General features: G+C 37.6%; 1 protein-coding gene across 1 annotated transcript in view; it reads left to right on the top strand.

The window, feature by feature from the left end:
• LOC124299133 (PH domain leucine-rich repeat-containing protein phosphatase 2) overlaps positions 1 to 23,972 on the top strand; it is a 116,617-nt gene that overhangs the window by 21,340 nt on the left and 71,305 nt on the right. Inside the window, exon 4 of the mRNA XM_046752107.1 lies at positions 19,074 to 19,208. Within this exon, the coding sequence (XP_046608063.1) occupies positions 19,074 to 19,208 (135 nt within the window). The remainder of the gene's footprint in view (positions 1 to 19,073; positions 19,209 to 23,972) is intronic.

Here is a 23,972-nt window from a genome sequence, read left to right as displayed (position 1 = left end):
TAGGCGATTTTTACTGATTTTCAGTTTATTGCAAAAACTTGTGTAGGAAAAGCGATCGTAGCTTTGCAATAAATGAACTCATGCTGTAGATATCGATCAATTCATAACCGTATTAAGCATTGATACATCGAATTTGAACAACTTATACGATTTTGATGTACATGGAAAAGTTTACATCTGAACTTTCTTCACTTTAATTGATAGTATTACTTTCGTTTTTTCATTATAATATCGATAGAAATTTAGTTCATTGTCAAACAGCTTTATTCTGAAAGCTTTGATTCGGTCTCGATTTTTTTCTACCTACTAAAATTGTAATACGGAAAAGGTCTCGAACTGTTTCTAAAGCAGGTTTATATTAAACGAACGAATACTTATTTAGATATATAAGCTACAAAAATTCCCTAGCTTTTGAGAATGTCTCCCGAATTATTTGCCATCCCATATTCAACGACCTCGAAATTTTTCGTTCAAATTGTGATTCTATAATTCAACCTTTATTGTTCGCAAAAATTGCTCCCCTCCAGGAACTTATGATTCATGGTGAACATTCTGAATATTGTTCGCGATCGTTTGTTGAAACCAAGAGCGAAATTAACGGATAATTGAGTGCCCGGTAGTTGGACGATGTAACGAACAATACGGAGCGATTCTGCGGGAAAACCGTTCGGTTTTGATATCGGTTTATCTGATCGCGTGCTGTGGGAACCCCCTGAGTGAGCTGGAATGTCCTGAACGTTAAAATCGAATGGATTTACCAATCGAGGATACAGGCGAGGAACAGGCAAGGGAATTGAATGCCGAAGGGGTGGATTTAATTTACGCTTCGACGCGATTTTATCCACCTGAATTCGAAACAAAGCTTAAGCTTGCTTCGCGAGAATTAGCTACGCGTGATACGCGATCGCAGACCGATGCTCCGATACACGTGGCTCGGAGTTTTATGCTGAAACTGCTCAATTATCATTATTGATATTGTTATAACGCTCCAGCAAATACTCAGCATCCACGTAACTTCGCATTTTACGTAATTAAACTCCTTTTGCCTGCATACTCGCGTAACTCGGGTTTAAACATTCTTTATGAATTGGAATAAATTAACGAAATTGTCGACGTGGCTACTCAAGATTAATATTATAAAAACTTGCTGTTCCTGTGCAAGGTGACAACTCCCGATTTAACGCGGTTTTTGATTCTAAATCCAACGGACCTTGGTTGCTGAGATATCAGGTTTGAAATTTTTGGATTTTCGGACGGGCTTAGGCTCGCGTTTGGAGTATATGGAGCAGGGTGGTTCAGAAAAGGGCCTTTTTTAGATTCGTTCTTCTCCGAGATTCTTGCATTTTTCATTAAAAAATAGCTCAAGCGAAAGGGCTCGGCTGAAAATATTTTACTACTGCCTCGAAGACGTTGAAATTTCGAAAAAAGGCTGTGTTCGGGAATTTCAAAATTGAGATATCCTTAAATCCTTCAGTGGTTATGTTTTGTAAGACGTAACAAAAGTTTTTTTTAAACTTATGATGCGTGTGATTTTTTGTTTTACTACTGAAAAATCTATGTTGAAATTCGAAAAAACTAATTTCTTTAACTTTCAAATATTTAAATATTTCTCTTTTTTTTTAATAATAATTTCATGAGACAGTATTTAATATTGGGTCAATTTCCTCCAGTTTCGTATGAGTTCTTGTTCACTATAAAGCAAAAAGAGAAATAAAGAACAGTGAAATATTTTAATATTTGAAAATTAGAAAAATTAATTTTTACGAATGTCAACATAGATTTATTGGTACTAAAAAAATCGCACGGATCTCAGGTATTGAAAAAACTTTTGTTTCGTCGTACAGAACATAGCCACCGAAGGATTTCAGGATATACCTTGATTTTAAAATCCCCTAAAATAGCTTTTTTCGAAATTTCAACGTCGTTCCGCAGTATTCAAAATTTTTTTCCAGTCCCGCCCTTTCTCTTGAGTTGTTTTTTAGTGAAAAAGTGCAAGAATTTCGGAGAAGAGCGAAATCTAAAAAAAAGGCCCTTTTCTAAACCCGCGCTAAGCCCGCCCGAAAATTAAAAAATTTCAAACCATGATATCTCAGCGAGCAAGGCCCATTGGATTGGATATCAAAAACCACGTTAAATCGAGGGTCTTCCACTTTTACGACGTGCAAGGACAACCCGATTCGCAAAATCAAACCTGCCTACTCTGCTCGTGGATAAATTTTAATACGAGTCTAAAGATTGCTACGGTTTAATATTTCAAGATCGATAAATACTTACCAGATTTGGTAGGAAGAAAAACCCTAGATTGCAATTTATTCTGAATCGTGTGGAAGCCGCACCCATGAAATATAACCATGAAATTCCTTAACCATCGTAACATAATACGAGTGGGGATGATTGGCGTAGGAGGAAATCATGCGACCGTGAAATAATGGAAGATTCCCGCTGATCGTTGCTTGGAGCCAATGTGCATCCTGACAAATTTAAGCCGGAACAAATACCTGTCTCGGTATAATATTGTGCATCGATCACAAGCGATGCGTTACTTTGCGCAAGAGAGAAAGCCACTCGGCTGACAGTGGACCACCAAACAATGCACTTCCTATTTCCGGTTCCACGATGCTACGTGTGTGCCCATACTTCATCTATTGCCATATATATATCTATTGCCATAGTGCACCTGATGTAATATCTACTCGCCGTATATACACGCTTTTCATCGACATGAAAGTTAATCCAATGTACGCATACAGTCTCTTCGTATTTTTTAAATTTCAGATTATACGGCTTAAGGAATGGCTGAGAGCCAATATCCGTTGGAATGAATCGCACCTTGAATGTTCAAGACTTTGAACGAACAGTACTCCTTATCGCGTGTCTAACGGTACACGGCGTATGCATCAAAACAGCGGATTTGGTGGTAAAAGGGCGTATAATGGCGCATAAATTCTTATACCGTTAGAGACGAATATGGCTATGATTATCAGAGTTTTTTATGCTCTCATTTTGATCCTGCACGGACTATTTTTTCATAAATCACTAGAATCATACGCAATTTTGATCGCGATCGTTTGAACATAAGATACTTTACGTCACGGTGAATCAAAATCTTGATCATTGGAAATTTCGATCTGCTCCATGAGTGGGTATGGAAATTTTAGTGCAATATTCCGAAATGCCGGTCTCTGCATTATTCTTTCAGCAATGTAATATCAAGACATCAATTATTGTCCAGCAGAAAAACGGCATGTACAGTCTGGATGAAATATGAGCTTCCACTATCGCCTGATGAAAGCGAAGTATGGGAAACTCCGCGATATTCAAATTTTTCTCTCCTGACGTTGGCTGACATCTTTCGCGAGGCGGAAGGACGCGTTTTCGCAATACTGGCACGTCAGGAAAATAACAGTAATGGTGATCAGGGTATTCCTCGGAGAATTTCTTCCAAGACTTGGCAGGTTTTACGTCGTTTCGCGCTACCAGCTCCTGCAGGCATTTGGTTCAGAATAACGAAAGGTATAGAGTAAGTAACTGTGTGTGTGTATTTTCCCTGTGTGTGCCTGTGTGTAGGAGAAGCTTTGAATCGAGAGAGCATGTAATATAAGGCTGTTTGATATTCGAACAGGGGATCTAGCGGACGCATACCGAGAATGCAATTCACTTTAAAAGACGGCGAAATGTGTACGACGAAACGAGGCTGCATCGTCTTGTTGTTAGTGGCGCATAAGGCGAACAATGGATAGTCTGAAAATCAGTATTCGTATGTACAAGTAAACTTCAAAGTCAAGTAGAATTCTTGATGGTCAAGAAACAGCCGAGGATTCGCCTTGCCAACTCATCTCGTGACTTCAACATTTTCACAATTTCACATTTCCGGCGGTATGAACGAAAATTCTCTGTCCTCTGAAGCTCACCCTATACGACACTGTTGGCTCGATACTATTTCACAATGGGAAATCGCTAGCTATACGTTGCAGTGCGGTCAAGGATGTGAAACGTCCACTTCTATACTGCAACCCGATGTTATTTGTCTCGGTCAAGTGTTACTGGCGAATGCAAATTGTTTGATCTGGCAATTGCTTTACCACCAGTAGGTACTTGTGCGCTTGCCGTCTAGCCTTTGTACTCCGCGAGACGAGTTGCTTGGTTTTTTTATCATTGTTAATTTGAAATCTCACGAAGCGTTTCTTGTACGGATAAAATGTAGAACGGTTATATTTACTACTCGAAAAATGATTGGCTGGAGGTGAATATAAACGGAACAAATGCTTTGGGCTCGTTTTGAATGTTGGACGAGGGTCTCGGTTTTTCAAATATTTGGTTGGGCTGCTTTTTGGTCCGTTTTTGGTCTTCAGGTTTGTTTGAACCGGTCAAACCTGGTATGAGAAGATTAAACCTAAGCCTTGAACATTAAACTATACGTTACGATTTCACTTCTCATTTGTTTTCAATATTTGTTTGAGGCATTTCAAAGAGTCGATACTGAGTTAACACAATTCGAAATCGCATCTCTGCTCTCAATCCCAATGGCCACCTTAAGTGAACGCAAATATCATTCGTCAATAAAAAGTAAAAATAGAAGCTTGAACGAAAGTTTGAACTAGGATTTGAATTTTTATTCTAGGACATACGAAAAGTGAATATTTCATTTTTGTTCAATATCCGCAATAAAAAAGATTCCTCCAACAATCTCTCCGATTGCAGTCTTTAAAGTAGATATACGACGATTTTAAATATATGTATCCGCCTGTAGGAATTAAAATCCATATCTTCATTCAAAACTACATATTTCAAAGATCAATAAACCATTGTTAAGAACCTTTTAAATTGATATATTCTTAAATTCAAATGTTTTTCGTTCATTATATATAAACTTAAACTAACAGGTTTAGCAGCTCTGATTCTCAATTCACAGGAAATTAAAAATAACAATGCCGTTTGGTCTTTATTCGCCCAAAGACGTTTGCCCATACCTAGAACCGTTAAAGTTTGATCGACAGCAAAATTCTGAACGAGAGTTCCACGTTCCCAAAACTTCCAGCATTAACGTCAGTGATTTGGGGTTCCGGTTCGCGAGCTTTGTTTCAACGCAGTCCCTTAATTGTCATGTCAGACTCGACAACATCACCGAATTCGAGTCCGCGTTGCCATTCCAAACATAGTATAAACAATCGTCATGTCTACAATTACGCACCCTCTCGCAAACAGTTCATTATGACCTCGCACATTGAATGCCACTAGGCTCGATCGATCGCGGGCTTTGGTCTGTAGTTATCATTGAATATTCGTTGTCTGCCCGCGGCACTCGGCCATTTTCTTCACATCTTCGATCAGCGATATATCCTCTCCTCATTATTTTGCCCCGGCTTTGCATCGATTGTGTCACTTGTCAGCAAAAGCCACCCTTCTCGATGAAAAGAATCGAGGCAAAGCCTGCAGGCATCGTTGTTAGCCAGTAGAAATGCATACACCTACTCATCAAAATCTTATCGAGACTCTCTTCACTTTTAACGCCTTTCATGCCTTTCATAGAATCTTATCGGAGTATTCGATATCCAAGGCTTAAAGATCATGGCTACTGGGATCAGATAATCGATGGACTATGTCCGCTTCTACGACACTCATTATAATCAATTCCAGTTGGCCCGATCCTTTGTTGATGTCACTCGTTCCAATTAAAATACACGTAACCAAATTCGTAGGAACTTTATTGGTTAAAGTTGGATTTGAGCTTACTGGAAACTGACACTGAAATTTTGAAGATGAGATTTAAAAATCTTGAACCAATGGTCCCGATATGTTAGGATTTTGAAATTACTCCCAAAACTTATCCACAAACGTCTATTATTTTTGAGAGTTATTGAGTGAAATTCATCTTTCAAAAATTGTATCCAAGTTGACAATCTACCTTGGTCATCTGTTAGCCATTCTTCTGATATGAAGATTCAAATTTCGAGTTAATCCGACTACGGAATTTTCTATTGGTACAGCAGAAAAATACTACTTGGCATTAAAACTTGATGGAAATATGTAGTCAGATTTCAGGAGTTAAATTTTCATAGCACAGACCAATCAAATCACTGAAACCCATCAGGTAGAGAATAATTTTCTAAGTAATTTCAGTTTCCAATAACGCTGACTTATGGTCACGGTATCCTTATGAGGCGATACGAAGGTGACCTTGACTATAACACGGGTTTGAAATATCGACCCACGACTGGCGGTTGACAAACTTCGAAACGACGACCAATAGTCTGGAGGGTAGGGCGAGATCTCGGTAAGAGATTATGACAAGTGGAAGGAAAAAAACCTCTTCATTCGATCGCCTCTCTCGCTCAACCATCACTTCGCTTATCCTGGCTGAATGAGTCTCATACCCTCTGCACGGCCATGAAAAGAACCTGCGCCAAACCACCAGAACACGACTTCCGACCTCGCAGCAAGCCGGCGTGAGGTGGACGATGAAATTCTTCATCGATGACACGTCTCGACGCTCGGATCGACCCTCCGTAAAAATTGATCGAAAAGAGAGGAGGGAGAAGAAAAAACCGAAAGTTAAGATAGAAGAGGAACACCGTTGAGCTGACTCGGCCGAATAGCCATCACCGAAATCTAGTGCATGCAACTCTTTTCCAATCTTCTCATTATTTTCGCCATCTCACGAAGCGTCCTGAAGTCTGTGGAAAGGACTCCGCAGAATCGTTATGGAAATTGGCTCTCTGTCGAATTGGCTGGATTTTTAGTGCATTATAGTAAATATCCTCGCGATCAAAAGTTCTCATGGACACGAGTCCCAAAAGTCAGTGATTTCCAAGAAATAGGCTTCGAAAGTGGAGTGTACGGATTTTTTGATAACTATGGATTACGCGATTTTTACGAATGAAAAAACTTCAAGGGGGACTTGAAACCAAATATGACACTCAAAAATTACAAAGCTGATTCGCAGTGCGAAAACAGTACAATTCGATTATTGCAAGAGTAGGAGGATCTCGTTCTTCACGCGAAATCTGACGTTGAACTTCCTTCCAGTAAACCAGCGAGTTCACGGATGTAATCAATGCATTGATGGAATCAATCACAACTTCCTGCCTATCTTTAAGAATCGACCATGCAGTTTTTTGAATGATTTGTTTGATTTCAAGTCCCCTCGAGGTTTTACAATTCATGGAAATCACGAAATCCATAGATATCAAAAAATATAGACACCTTGCTTCCCAAGCCTGTATCTTGGAACCTACTGATTTTTGGGATTTATGTCCATTAGAACTTTTCCTCGAAAGGATATGTACTATAAGATACTGAAAATCTAGCCAATTCGACCGATTCGAGCCAATTCCTATGAGAATTCTGCGGGATTCTTCAATGAAGTTTTCCAAAATTTTCAACCCTACGTGGTCCCTCTCTTGTTTTCGTCGGATCACAGAGATGAGTGGTTTGAAACTGTAAGGCTGTAGAGGTCCCGCATGTAACTGCGAAGATTATTTCGGGCTCATTGTGTCGTCTGCTTTTAAGCTCTTGAGCTCTGGCGTGGGTTTCATATTTCTGGGTTAATGTTCCAGTGGAAAAGGTGGAGGACTCCATGTACGACTCACCGCAAGTCTCCCTGCGTACTGCCATGTGGCTAACGGCCTTCTGGCATACGTGTTCCTCACTCCGCCTCGAATCCGACGTAATCACGGACACTCCTGAACGCCTGCTCGGTCAAATCTTTCCCTTATAACTACGCAAACGCTGCTGGATTTAACTCCGAGCTTATCGTTAGGTCAGGCAAGCAACTGACATGGAAACTTCCCAAAGTGTACCTCAACGATTTTCCTCATTCTATGAGACGTGATGTTGTCAGTACATCCAAAAACATTAGCCATGCGTTTTTCAAGTGTTACTTCATTTGATTGAATATTAGAACCATCTTTAGATGCGATTATTTCGGTAGCTCAGATATTTCCCTGAATACGGATGTGCATAAACTAGTATTGAAATGTCATCGACCAGACAATTTTTCCATTTAAGGTCATGCAGCAGTCCTACCCTTACCGACCGAGCAAACTCACCCTTTTTCTTCCTATATTGAATGAACAAACGAACGGAATGGGTTCAAAGTTTGACGGTGCATCGCTTTTTCGTAGTAGAATTCCAGAAAGTTGATCGTTTCCAAAAATTTTTTAAAAAATGTATGGTTGTTTATCACGTGCTACTATTTCCACCTTTCCTGCATTTCAGGAGCCAACAAGTAAATAGTTGAGATACTTTCCGCAATTCCGGAAAGAATGAGGAATAAGAGAAGACATCGTGAGGCTGTTTTCATGCAATATTGAGGTCGCTAAACGAAAAACGAAAATTAGGAGTTAAAATAATTTCGTAAATAAAAGATTCGGAAATCTGGAAATAGTAACACGTGTCAAAAGCCACACATTTTTTTACAATTTTCGGAATACGAGGAAATTTCCTGAATTCCGTAATTAAAGAGTGATGCACTGTCAAAATCGGAACCCTTTCCGTTCATTTGTTTATTCGATGTGAAAAGAAGAAGGGAAAGTTTGCTCGGTCGATAAGGGTAGGACTGCCACATGACCTTAAACCTCTTCTATCTATGCTGTGTAGAACCGAGATTTACGATAATTTGGAGACTGATGATGAATCAACTAAATTATAATTAAAACATACCTTGTTTCTAGAAAAAATTGTGAAAAATCGCCAACTGCAGATCAACCGAAATTGAACAGGCGTATTTTCGCAAATTTATGTAATCCACGTATTCTGCTCTCCTAAATCGCATAATATAATACATAAATCTACCGATTTCAAATTATCCACGTGAAATGCCTCGAATAAATTAAGCGGAAAATTGTAACAGGTATAAGGTATGATCGTAATTTCAGTGGTTTTGAGAACTCTTGAGTCAGCCCGAGGGGCTGACCAGGTCAGTCTCAAGTCTCGGTTTTCAGTATTTCCGTTTCGGTGAGCTTACTTCAGCCGTGCAAATACCACCGACAGTAAATAGGGCTAGCCGTTTGCTGACATCGATTCGCTCTTACATCTCGGTGCCGTCGGTATAAAGGATTATTTGAATATTTATTCCTCTCTCGATTTCTAGAGGAGACCAAAAGCTCGAATGCATAAAAACCTGCATAAAACAGAATTCTCCAATGAAACGTCGACTGTCCGAGTTTTGGACGTTGTGTAAATTAGTTGGAAACAGTTTTAGCGAGTTGATATAGACGAGTTGAGGATTCATCGTGAAAACGAGTCTTAATGAGCTGCTTAAATATTTGTTCGTCCACAGCAGAATGGAGTGGAATGGAATAGCGCTGAACATATTTGAGCTTCTGAAACGCGTTAAAAGTACATACTCGGATAGCAAGGGTTCGGAGAGTGAATGCACAGGCACATAGAAACCTGAATGGAAAGCGTTTAGGCGAATTGCATTAAATTTACAGCTTAAGAGCGACGGAAGGTTCAGCGAGCTGGCAAAATGAGTTGTACGAGATAAAAGAAAAACGATGAAGTGATTGACGAGTTTTGATATACAGTACAATGCATTGAACATAAATTTTCGTACCGATTTTGAATATTTATATCGATTAAGAAACGGTTGAAAAAAGAGTGGGATACAGGATAAAAAATGTTAGTTACCTTTTTCGAAAACCAGTGATATTCGGGACCTTTCACAACTGATTTCAAGATCCGTATCCAGCGAATCCATTACACTGAGAAAAATTTTGTTTGTTGTAGAAACTAGAAAAATAATTTGATCGAGCGCAATCAACCTTATGAATGAAGAGAATTTGAAATTTCTGATGGACCCTTCTGGTTGACCCTTACATGGACTCTTCACGTAAACAAGCATTACGCGAAGTGTTGAATGGATGCATATTTTTCTGAATTGATCAATTACGGCTCTAGATGTTAAATTCTAAACGCAATCAGATGACCAAGTGCTGGCCGGTCAGTCAAGTGTCGAGCACAAAATTAAACTGATTGTTATTTCACGAAAACTGATTGCAAGTTATTTGGCTGCGTTTTTCAATGGTCTTCACAGCTGCTTGAATTGATTCCCTGTTTGAAGTCCCAAGACTCATTCCGATTCCAAATGATTTCCAATCGATTTCAAATGCTTTAACGTAATTGTCAACGATCCTCAACGTCGGTTCTCTGCTGATTTCGTACCGACTTATTCGACCGATTGGATACTCGATTCTCTTAAACAAACAGCCCCTCATTTCCCACAGTCAAATCATACATTGTTAACACACGATGTTATTCAGAGCTTTAACCACCAGTAGAAACGATTAGGAATTCCTATCCACGTCTAACTTTCAAATCCGAAGCTATCAATCCGAGCAAATTTACCAAATCCTGACACTAATTCCACCTCGAAAACACTGTCCTTTATCATGTGAGACATTGAAACTTGCCAGCAAACCGAGCTAGCAAACAGTTCCAATCCAAACTTGGTGCTTAGTGCTCAGTTCTCATTTAACCACAGATCCCAAGACTTGCAGTCTACTCTAATTGTGAGCTCAATATCCTCCCAGTGGCTTTCTGCTTTTCAAACAAAGAGAAAAAATTTTATCGCTCTAGCCAAGCTGATGAGCAAATACGCTCCAGACATCTTTGTCTTTTACACCAAGTGCTGGTACATTTGTAGATCATTGGTGGAACAGATCTTGACAGATATACTTCAAAGCAATATCGATAGGCCGTCATCAATATTTGAAGAATTAATCACGTCCGAGGGTCAAACATCCTTGAAATATGTAATTTACATCACTCGTGCAATCTTTTAAAAAATTTTTGAATTTCTGAACCTCTTCAAAGAAATTGAAATCCCATGAAATCTTACAGAACCGTCTGAAATCGTACGACCTCTCTGAAATATTATGAAATCTTCTAAAATCCTTTGGTGTTCTTTAAAACCTTACGAAATCCTGTGAAGTCTTGTGAAAGCATTTGAAGTCTTCGAAAACTGTGAAATCGCATAAGATCCTTGAAGTCATATGAGATCCTTGGAAACCCTGTGAAATTTTACGAAATACTGTGAAAACATCTGTAATCCATGAAGTCTATGAAATCACACGCATCTCTAAAATCCTATGAAATCTTCTGAGATCCTGGAAACCGTTCTGGAAACCATTAAAAACTTGCAAATTTCTGTGAAATCATTTAAAATCTTTAAAAACTTTGAAACCTTCTGAAATCCCTGAAATCCTATGAGATCTTCTAGAATCTGTAAAATCATCCGATAGTGAAATCTCGGAATAAAATTACATGAAATATCTGAAATCCTCTGAGATCGAATGAAATCACTCAGATTCTTTGAAATCGTTGCAATCGTGTAGGATCTTTTGAAGTCGTGTGATTGTTAAATCTGACGAGTGATCAACCATTTGACAATGTTATAACACATGTTGTTAAAGACCATTTTACTGGCTGTTCAACCATCATCGATATTCCGTTTTCAATATTTCTTGGAGCAATGCATGAGTTCTTTCCGGGACCAGCAATTATCAGTCCATTTTTACGTGACGGTTCCGTGACAGGGGGAAATTAAGGGAAGGCAAGTGCCCAAGTGTATAGAAGACGTCCTCGGTATCGAGAACGTGAGCTCAATGACGCGTGAGACACGCGGATCGAATCACCAGCATCACGCTCGATTACTCTCATATTAAATAACTCGAGTCCGCCTCGGTAAACACGACTCCAAAGATGGGCTGCGGCACCGGCTGACACAACTTCACCCCTCGCACTTACCCCCAAGTTTATGATGCCGCGTCTTTTTCCAAACATAGCACCGATAAAAAGAAAATTTGACCAAGGGGTGAACAACGATTCGTACATATATATAAGTGATATAAAACGGTGCGCCGAAAAAATTTTATATTTTTTTTTTTAGTTATTACGCTACACACTGAAAGAAATTTTTAGTTACGGTTACCGATCAATCCTTAAATATTTTCATTTTTTACCACAGTCGAAAAATATAGTTCTAGGTACAAAATGAAAATTAGTTTTTTAACCGTTACCGGAAAGTCTAGTATCCGTTACTATTCTTTCTCATTACGATCACTGTTATTATATTTTCTTGTAAATGCTGCGAAAATTTAACGCTTGTGCAACAATAAATTGACGTAAAAGCTTCGTTTAGCTAAAAAAGTAGAGTAAACCGAACAAACTGATTTTTCGTTGCAATTACCGAAAAAGGATGGACAATAGCGCAAAATGGTTACGAGTAGATCGTTTTTCCTAATTCCAACAACACTTAAGCAGTTTTTTCAACGATACCTGCTTTACTGAATTCTTCTACTTACTATAACAAATGAAATTTTTATCAGTGCACAGTTCTTGACTGTTTTTATTATTTTACCATAGCCGAAAAGTACAGTTCTCGTTATAGAGAATGAAAATGGGTTTAAAACTGTAAATGAAAAATCTAGTATGCGTTACTGTTCTTTATTATATTTTATTATAACTCACTACTACAACACTTTGATCTTGGCGCCACAATAAGTTGATTTTAAGGTTTCGTTCAACAAGCATGTTCAAAATTATTAAATCGATTCTAGTGGTGCTGACAGGTTTTTTCTTGGAATTTCAAATTCAACAATATTACGAGAGAGTCTTCTACGCGGAAATCTGCAGGCCCTGAAATAATTCTTTCCCTCTTAATCAATTACGAAATACTGACAATAAAAGAAACGGGTATAATAACTGAATTCAGACCTAAGCAGCGAAGGCTTAAGTTAACATCATTATTATTATTATTATTATTATTATCAGCCGCATACGCATATCATTACCAACATCATTATCTTGTAATTGATATTGTTTGCTATTTTTCATATTACAGAACATAACGTCACTAGGTACATATTGTAACCACAATTCGATGTAATCATGCGAATAACATTTTTGTCTGCAGATGTTATTAAAAAATTTTCCCGCAAACGAGATCAAATTTAGAACGAATGAAGTTCACTCTGACTTGCGTTGCATTTTAACGAGCGTTGCCCGTCTGATCCCTGCTCGCAGGCGTCTTATCCTGTTTGTTAATCTTCATGAAATGGAATCTCCCCTAGTCCATTAATTTTATACCTTTTAGCGAAAACGCGGCGTGAATTAATCCGTTGCATATTACGCTTCCGCGAACGTATCACACCTCCGATGTTATACGCATACCTGTCCGAATAATCGCACGTCGAGTGCAGGATTATGGATTATTCGAGCGCTCGTACACCTACCGGCAATTGTAGGTCATGCACGTTGGTATCATTTCTTTTTTTCTGCTTCTTCAATTTTCCAACATCGCCAGTTTGAATTTCATCAATGAAAAACAACAGAAACATAGTTATGAAGTACCTGGTTAAAGTACCTTTTTTATACCTGGGAACATTTTAGGAGTACCTGAAAAATATGAATGTAGAGTCCTTTAGTTGCGTAAGAATTTTCCAACGGAACCTGCGTTCAACGCTGAAGAGTAAATATTGACTCAAACGAGAAATAAATGATCTGATAACATGTTTGAACGTTTACTTTTTCTTGAGTAAAATAGTATTGAAAGCTAATAACACGCATCGGACGACTAATTGCAGTGTTGTGTACAAGTGTATGACTTCTTTACATCACTCTTAAGCACGAAGGGTATAACAGAGCGGATTTCACTAAAAACTGCAGAAAAAGAGGGACACATTAGGTTTTTGAAATGAAATTTTTCTCAGTGTACGGATAAATTTTGAACACCTGAACCTGTATCTGTGTACATTTCTTAAACAATACCCGTACCTAGGTACCACTTTTGAAGTATCTTTTACAAAACTTAACCGAAGTAATATTGCCGTGTATCGTTCTTCCGTTAGATTAAAAGCGAATTGCATAAAACGCGCGAATTTCGCTTCGGCGAGCGTGAATCGCTACATTAACTTGAATTATTCGAATCCACCCTTGAAGCTGAGCCATTGGTGGGTGACAAAGCTGTTTTTATTAGCGTAAAAGCGGAACGGTAGGAAGGGTGGTCGGTCGCTGAAATATAGAGCGGCACGGGATCGAGAAGTTTGGAGAAATAGTGCTGCAGGCTTTCCGCTAATTATAAAAGTTGTCCGCGTCGCTGCGGAACCCGAGAAGTTCTTCTTCTCTCTGGGTGTCCCACCGACTCCGGGATGCCACCCTTGTTTAATTGCATTTTCACCTGACGCGATTTTGCACGTATATCAGGCGAAGATATCCGTGTACTCGTGTCCGCGTGTTTCAAACTGGGTGCAACAATTCCACATAATTTCGCCGTGCAGCTTACATCCCCCTAATAATCCGCATTCTACGATTTACCCGCTTCTGCACTCCGTTTAACCCATTCGATAATTCAGGATTACGACGTGACCGACGCCAGGGACGACATGAAAATTTACACTCAGCAGAGAGTGTATTCAATGTTTTTTCACCGCGCGATTTATCAAGCGAATGAAATCGGCAATCTTCTCTTGGTTTCTTATATACATATATATATGGGGCATTCCATGTACAATTTACCCCTTTTTTTCCTCACCATTTTTGATTCGTTCCGCGATTTTTTGTACGATTCTACCATCTAAAAAAGGCACTACTGAATTTTTTCAAATTTTTTTCGCCAATCTTTTTTTTTTTAATACTGTTCAAACCTATTTCGAAAACGGTCGTTTTTAGAAATCTAAAAATAAAAATCAATATATATATATATGGGGCATTCCATGTCAAATTTACTATATATGTATATATATAGAGTAAATTTGACATGGAATGCCCCATATATATATATATATATATATATGTATATATATAAAGGTGTATGTACAAAAACTAATCTTTATTGTATACAAGGATGATATTTCGAACCTAGATTATTTATGTTTACATTGCGCTCTTATGTGTCAGAGTGACTGTTACGAATGGATAACTGATTCTTGTTCAGCGGCTCAGTTCGTCAGTCTTGTCGAATACTTGAGAGAAGGAAGACGTGATAAAATTTGCATAATACAATCTCGAGCTAGTAACTTATCCTCTATATGTTCAACATTTCTTTATCCACAAAATTAAGCTTTGGCAATTGCTAAGGCTTTCGAACGATCATTGTGAGAGCAAATATCAGTGAAAATGAGTGCTAAATGGTTACATTTTACCTGGTTCATAGAATGGTAAGTGTTTTAAAAATTTTTTTTAAGTTTTCGCCACTTGATCATCGATTTTTGTCAAAACTGTCAACTGTTATGTGAAATTCGTTGCCCTCGAATGGAATATCTTGCAATATCTTTGTCCCATAATTATAATTTTCGAATGATTCTTCAAATAGGATTTTCTTAACTACCAGTAGTTTCCATGTTTTCAACCAGGTTCTAAAATGTATTCATCGAGAGTCGAAATATGTTTGTGGATTGCAAAATCTCGTCGGAGAAAAAAATCAATTCTCGAGTATCCATCAAAGTCCATGGACTGAATTAATACGCAACTCAGTAATCGTGTTTTGCTAAAATTGTTATAGATTTTTCCATTTTCCTCATTCTACGTATCCGTGATTCGTTTCACTTGGTGTTTAAACAAGCACGTAATGTTCAGACAAAAGATAAATAATCAGCAGAAAAGGTTGTATCGCAGTCGTTCTCATTTTGGGACGAATGACTTAGTACGTGTCACTTTAAGTAATAAAAAAAGTGAAACGAACACGGTGTGAAAAGAAAAGGACTAAAAATAGCAAGCGTATAATTATCCTCAGCAAAGGGGAAGAACGGTTCACCCCTTGCAATCATTCAGGTCGTTTCTTCTCCCTCTTTCGTGGGAAACAGGCGAGTTATCCGCTTTTTGGTCAAACGGAACTACCTTTTATCTCAAAGGGGGTTAAAATAATACGGCGGTAAAAATTAAGGAAAAGAAAACACGAGAGAAGAAAATTTGCACAAGTTCGTTTACGTCGTGCATTATTTACTTGTTATATGTTCATTAGGCTGTTTCAAATTAGGGCAATATTCGTTTTTCTGCTTGAGCGAGGACTTCGCAATAATTTCTTAATTTTTTTATATTTTGAGTCTTTAATCACGTCCACCCTTCGTTATAATTCGCTTGTGAAGTAGAATCCGAATGTAAAATAAGCTTTCCAGATGCATTGAACATTCATGACAACCAAGATATTGAAATTGATCAGTAACCAAATAAACTTTGTCACAAACATATTTAAACTTGTGATGGAAGTTTGTCTCCCGAATTTTTGTCTTCCACTTTATCTTATTACGATTATTTATTTATTTGGCTCGTTACGAGAAGTCTTATTAATTTATCGTAAGATAAATTGGTGATTTGTTTAAGATGTTTCCTTTTTATTTTTTGTGAATTCCTCAAATCTCCAGCTGATTAAATCCTGGTCTTTAGTTCTCTGGAAGACTTTTCTTTTTAGATAAACTAAAGTTGTCAGAATCTCTCTGATGAACTTTTACAACAAAGATGGAACGACTTAAGCTGAATAATGAATTCAAATAAACTTTTCCAGTGCATTTGATGATACCAGCGATATAAAATTCGTTAATAACGTTATTTATTATTCATAAAACGTTTCAATTTCTACAACATCTTTTACCGAATACCTGCTCCTCCCTTTCCACAACAATTCCGTGAAAAAAGCGCGGTTGTTTATTAAACTTGAACTTATTTTCTACCAATCAAACATTTACAAATAACTTTAAATTAACTTTGAACTAATTTACAGACTGTAAACCAATGAACAAGCCTTTCCTACACAAACTTTCATTCACATCACTCTGAATCATACACGATTGTCACTATTATTAATCTAATTGACAGAGCCATTAGTTTGTCTAGTCTTAAATTTTACAAAATGAATTTATCCTTGACTTATAATGTTTTACATAAGAACGATTATCGGCAGTATTTACTTAACAAGCATATTCAAATGAAGTATAACTCTATCCTCTCTTCTGTCGATTCTAACAATAATGGTTTTTCCATTGTACAAAACATTCCAAAAATTTTTGTATCTATTCCGTGTGTAATAAAATTAACGAGCACCAGAGAATATTTACGATTGCAAGGAAAATTACATTGCATTCAAGCTTTCAAAACCTGAAACTTTTTTCCAATTAAATGGTATCCATAAAAATATTAAATGAGACAGAAGTGTAGGATTCTCAGTTGAAAAAAAAATATCAATTTTCAGACCGTTGTTAGCCAAAAACAAATATATTTTCCTGTTCTAAAACATTCTAATACACCTTCGACGTGTACTTTGAACTTTACAACGTAAGACAAGACAGACTTTATTCATATCTTCGATGAATTTTCATCAAAATTTTTCGCGACAATAGCGCCTGACCGATACGCCACTGAGCTCGTACCACAACCAGGTATAATCCCCGTTTATAAACGAGCTCAAAACTTGGTCCACAACCTCGGCCCGTTCACCTACTGCTATTACTTCTATTTATTTCTCTGAACGAGGTGTCGGCTCTGCTTATTCTCGGTCATTTCTCACTGTTACATATTACGGGATAAATCGAATAAGAGGAAGGAAAAAAAAAATTGCATTTCGCTCTCCCCGTGATTTTTATACATTTATTTATACCTTTTATTCGCTCTCGCAAAATTCTTTTTTTTTTATTCACGGTAATTTTTCCCGCGTCATTCGTCGAACAAAATTCTGCCGGATCTGAAAAGGTCTTTTTTTTTCGTCATTTATTTATACCCATCGGTCTATTTTGCCCTATTTTATTCGTGTTCATTGCGTGTATGAATTTTTTCCAATATCATTTTCCGTTTTTTTCTTTTTCAATTTCACATCCGCTTTAAAATTACCGCTTTGAGCCTCCCTGCGTAGAGTAAAAAATGTATTTTTCTACGGTGTTTTTAGGCCTGCGAAATCGCCGATGAATCGCTTCACCTCGCTATTCCCAGACTATGCATATTTATCCATCCTGCGGAAAAAAATATTATCAGAAATGAAATGTCCCTCGAAATTAAGCATATATGCATATACACGTGTAGATACAGTACTCTGTTTACTCATTTTACCACATACATACACGTATGTTTATTATATGTAAACTGACGTATGATACACGCCTGAATGATCGTATTATATGCAAAATTCGCATTAACATTGCAATTTCGCGTACAGTTAATAACTAGATCCTGCTTCAGTGTAGTTCGGGTATTTTAACATTTACTTGTTTATGTGATATACGTGAATAATTGATATTGACGGCGTCGATTGCGGTACCAATATCAGCACGGAATATAAATATCATTATTCGACCGAGAAATCTATCGTAATACGCTTCGTTTGAATCACTTATAGTCGCGTTGACTGTATTAATGTTAAAAATCTCGGGTACCAATTCGCAATTTATGGAATGACCGAGGATTTATCCAAAAATAATCTTGCAAGATGTAATTTGGCAAGTTACAGGCCTGGTGAAATATCGAATTGTAGATACTTTTTCATTATATTTGCAGAAAAATTTTTTTGTCTAAACCTGTGAACTGAAAACTATAGCGAAAAAAAATTCTCTGCCTGTCTTGTAAATTTTAGGCTGACCCAACTCTTTCTGAAACGATGAAAAAAAAAGAAGGGTTTCTCGAAACGAAAAATGAACCGAAATCAAACGAAATAATTAGACAGTCTTCCAGGTAATGGAGAAATTTTCAAAAAAAAAGAAAACGTAACGATTTGAGTAATTAAAAAAAAAAATAGGTTTTGGAAAAATGCAAAGCTTTCGAAAACAGCGAATACGAATCTTTGAAACAGAATAAATTATTTTTCAAGGCTCTATATAATCGATGTATAAATCCTTTTAACTTTTTCACCCCGGCGTAGGTTTTCAAATTATAATAAACGTTGAGAAATTAAATAACGTTGGTGATGATGAACGAAGAGCTATAGAGATAAAAATGAAAACAAACGTGTAATAATAGGTTTAAGAGTGAAAAATTGTCGCTGTTATTTCGGCCAGTTTTATGAGCCGCTTCTCGCTCCTCATTTATCCCTCTTTTTTTTATTAAATCTAATCCAAGCTTTCCTCGGTTATTTTAAATCAAATTAATTTCAGGTCCTGCGGCTCCGCTCCCAGAACTCAACGGCTACAGCCAATGTGGCAACGTCCTCGTTCTCAAGGGATTAGTTTTTCCCCAGTGGAAGAGGCGACCCCTGGCCGTCATCGGATCTCGACTCTTCTTGTATCCAGGTAAGCTTTCTTCCTTATTATCAGATGCACGACTCCCGGCCTGAGTTAAAGACGATTTTTCCTAGAGCTTTCGGAACAAGATGAAGTTCGATTAGATAAATTGAATTGACATATTTGATGGTACAAGTTAGATCGATTCAATCGCACCAGAAAAACTCTGCAAACATCGTGGAATCGACGATTTTCAATCGACGAAGTCAATTTTGCTAATGGACGATACCTCGACTTCATTCTTGACTTGATTTTTTCGTAAACAATTTATTTGCGACGCCACTCGCTCAAGGAACTTAAAAATTCATAGACAGGGCGACATAAAATTGTAAATCAAAGCACTTGACTGAAAAATTCTTTGTAATAACACAGAATCATGGACTCGTCGAGTAAAAGCCAAATGGTTTTAAGCCATTAACTTCTCTTCTCTATCCTGTGATTCCGATGTTCCCCAAAGTAATTTCCACTGATTCCCAATGATTTGTTGTTGTTTCCTGTGATTCTGTCTAAAAAAAAACTTGGAAATCACTTGACAGTAACATCAATGAATTAACACCACTGATTTGATGTCCAAATTAATGGATTTCCAATCTCATCCGTAAATGCACAATTTCCCATCCGATGCTTGAATACGTTTCTTGCATGAGAAGTTAATTATTTATTCTCTTTCCCCGATTTTTTTAAACCTTTATTTCTTTCTTTTAATTATCGTCATCGTCGTCCCTGCTTTCTTGAGCCTGGTAATTTAGCACGTTGAACATTGGCTTAAAAAAAAATCCGTAATCCGTGCTTGTGATTTTTGTAGCCAGTATGCGGGGACAGTTGGTAGTTGAGAAGGATGGTCGAGGTCCTGGTGCGACTTGTCAGTCGAGCGGAAGTAATCCGTGTCATTTGTCCGTGTCTCGGGATTATCCGGGATCTTTTCCTAGCTCTCCTGGCTTACGCTTGACCGTACGTCATGAATTAGGTGTCAAGTGGTTTAAAATTTCTTGCCATTTTTTTTCCGACCTATCTATACACAACGAACGGAACTAAAAATTTCTCTCATTGAAATGACAAACGATTTCGAACAATTTCAAGCGATTTTCGAGCAATTGTAATAATCAAAAACGAGTTTGTGATTTCAACGAGTGAATGGCCCTTTAATATAAATATTAAAAGTCACGTGTATTTGATTTTTTTTTTGTTTTTGTTTTTCATAAAGATTTAGTTCTACGCAAGAATTTTTCGGATCGCTGAATATTATCACTGTTAATCACCTCGAAAAGTGATTGGTTCTCAGTTTTTTTGAATTGTGTCGAATCTTTTTTTATTTACTTCTCGTCTTCAATTTATTTGATTCAAGAAAATTCAACGTATCGTGCGGATCGAATGGAACGCTAATCTCGAAGACGCAGAATCATCCGGCTACAAACATACCTATCAAATATCCGGTTTCGTAACATTTATTTTTACGATGCTTGTACTTTGGAAGAGAAAGAGAAAGTTTATTTCAGTGTTACTTTTTTTCCTTTCTTTTCACATATGGATCGATGGGAAGTATCGTCGCGCAATCGTAAAATAAAAGAAACTTCGTCGAGTGAAGCGCTATATGAAAATTTTTTATTCTTACTCCTGTATGATAAACTCAAGACACTTTGTTTCATTCGCGAAATTCTTTTTACCGTTTTGTTCTATTTTATTTTTCAGTCTCAGTGTGTGGGTTGTGCAATTTTTATTCATCTTTCAAATATCGAGTACAAATTGAATCTTCGATCCGTAACCGGCTGGATGATAAAATATTTCTTGAGAATGAATGTAAACCTTCTAGGAAAAAAATCCCGTCTACAATATACACACAACAGTTGCAAAAATCATTCTCAGGTAATTCCGTGTTTGAAAAAATTGACGAAGAATATAATTGACGAAATACGATCCTGAAATGTTCGACTTCGCGAAGTAAATTACGGGGAGAAACATTGACCAATTGAATTTGAAGTTACCGAACCAAACAATACTCAATAATTAAATTAATTATAAAAATCAATATAACTCTTTGTTATTCGATAGTTTTATTGTTCTACAGGACAAAATTCGAAAAATTGTAAAGTGTCTTGAACACGTATTTGAAAACTAAATTCTTTCAACTTCATCGGTATACAAAAGGTTTGTAAAATTTTATGGAATGAAACAACAGATTTTCTTGTTCTTAATTCTTTGTTGCTTTGATCCAATGACGAAAAAATTGTCGGGGCTGTGTGAATCTCGCGGATAAATTTCGCTCGAATCAAAGCGTATGCAATTTTTATTGTCATTGTATATAAGTAGTTATCGAAGGGTTTCTGGACTGATGCCTGAGGAAAGAGAGCGACGAGATTGAAATTGCGTGGCGAGATTGAAATTGTAAATCTCCGTGAATAACAAAGGGACAAAAGGAGCAAACGGTCGTCTGACAAAACAAGGTGGCTTTTGTCCGCGATATTTGATCCCAAGCTCCATCAAACTCCCTCGAGTAATGTATACACGGTATAATACATATTAGATGTATAAATTAAGGCTGGATATTTAATATAAGCATATCCAACCATTATTTGTATATGTGCGTAATAATAGATCGTGAATAATGTCGACATATCGGGGGGGGGGGGGGGGGGAGGTTGAATTTCCGAAAGCGCTTAATTCCGAACTATTTGGTGGTGAAACTTGAAGTAAAGAAATCAAACTTTTGCGAAACAACAAAGTTCACTCAAACTTCCGAGATACGTGATTACAAAAATATACAAGTTACGATAGAGGAAAGTTCCGAAAAGCAAAGTTTCGGTGGAGCAAGATTCCGAAAATTATAATATAATCACAAAGCGTAGTTTACTCAACGAGTGGGTGTGAAAAATCAGAAGATCCAAAAATCAGAATGACCAGGATTGCGAACGTAAAAATATCGAAAATCCAAAACAAAGAAACATTAAAGTGGTGAAATTTCACCAAACCAGAAATTCACAGAATTGAAAATCTTCGATCATTCAAAGTTGCAATGTATCAGATTTTCAAATCTTCTCACTTTCGCACTTTCGGAACTTTGACTTGTCGGAGTATCGTCTTTTCGTAACTTTGAGCATCGGGTTTCGGACCACTTGAAACTTTTATATTTCGTCAAAGTATGATTTCTTTACTTTAGGTTTCGCCACCGGAACATTCGAAAATTGGCACTTTCCGATTTTTTCAAATTCGAAATTTAAACCATGCCTCACATATTGCCGTTTCTGCGAGTTAAAGGATGGAAAACAATTGCAAAAACGTTTGATTCGATATTTAAAAAAAACAGAAAAAAAATTAGAAAAATCAAGCGATCGTAAATTAAAGTTTGCAACAGAATCACAAATGCATGATTAATTGACAACGAGTAAAACCAAAAAAGAAAAAACAAAAACAAAAGAAGAAGTGAAAAAAGGCTCCGAGGAAAGGGGTTGAGAACGGAGACGGAATGCGCGTTCTCGGGTTTCCGGGGTGATATAGCGGTGGGATATAAATTGGTATTCTTTCTCGGTTGAAGGGAATAAATTCGGGATTAAATTGAGACACTCGAGAGCAGCGCGGGGCCGTATTCAAATATTTTCGCAAAACTTTCCGCGTAAAAAGATAATACAGTTCGCGTAGTCAGAGCCACTGCAGGGGTTCGAGGTGCCGGGCTATAAGAGTTTTGGTGTGGGCGGGTATAAGGTACGAAAGTTCCGCGGATTTGCGACGGAGCCTCAACGAAACCCTCCAGGCCGCAGCTAAGAGACTATTTTGGAATATCAATGGCCCGGATACACGTGCGTGGTGGAAAATGACGAGGTCTTGTTGCACGGGAAGTGGGCGTGTAATAAAATCGTTGTAATCTTTTGATCGATGACACCTTCGTATCCTGTTAGTTCTGTCGTATGTCGATCTATTTTTTTCACCCACAACGAGCAGATTTACACGGTAACACTGAAATCGTCATATCGTACATAGTATTGAGGTTCGAAACGAAATTTTGGATGTTCGGATGTTCGGAAAGTGACGTCACCCAAAATTTTTTTCCTCTTGACGTCGTCAATCTACAGTGATCAGCTAGCCGAATTCCTCAGTCTGGAAACAACCGCGCAGTAAAGCGGACGTATGAGAATCGCGCTCCACAGATTTCGAGTACCGGGTTCTCTACCTCCTGGATCCTGCGCTCCGGGTCCGCTACCTGGTGAAACTCGACTTCCAGGACTAGAGCTCCGTAGTTTTGCTCGTCCAAGTCCTTTAGCTTGTGGATTTTGACCTCCAGGACTAGCGCTTCGTAGTTACTGCACTCGAGGTCCGCTACTGGATAAAACTCGACTTCACGGACGAGCTGACTAACATTTATTATCCATTGAACAATCCTCAAGCATCAAGGGTGTGAGGTACTTGGTAAATCTCGTATCATCTTGTAAAACACTGACAACGAGTAAGCGAGCGTAGCGAACGCACGAGCACAAAAAACCAGCTACATTAGGCATCGGACCCCGAGCGAACTTTGGCGAGTGAGGGTTTTAAAGCTGGTAAACAATTAATGAAAATCTTGTCTTCGAATGTTGAATTTTCCTCATCTCATTACCTCTTTGTTAGATTTTGAAATGGATTTCAATCACGTTTGATACGTCAAGTTTACTATTTATATTCATCACGAAAGGAATGGTAGAAATAATTATTTTGAACAATTGGTAGATGGATTTTTAACTGGAATTGTTATCAATTGTGTTTCTTGTGTGAAAATTGCAATATCTTTACAACTCACAACGATCA

Source organism: Neodiprion virginianus, chromosome 2 (genome assembly GCF_021901495.1).
Source record: "Neodiprion virginianus isolate iyNeoVirg1 chromosome 2, iyNeoVirg1.1, whole genome shotgun sequence".
Lineage (NCBI taxonomy): Eukaryota > Metazoa > Arthropoda > Insecta > Hymenoptera > Diprionidae > Neodiprion > Neodiprion virginianus.
The sequence above is the reverse complement of the archived record's forward strand: the minus strand, read 5'-3'. Positions and strand labels throughout refer to the sequence as shown.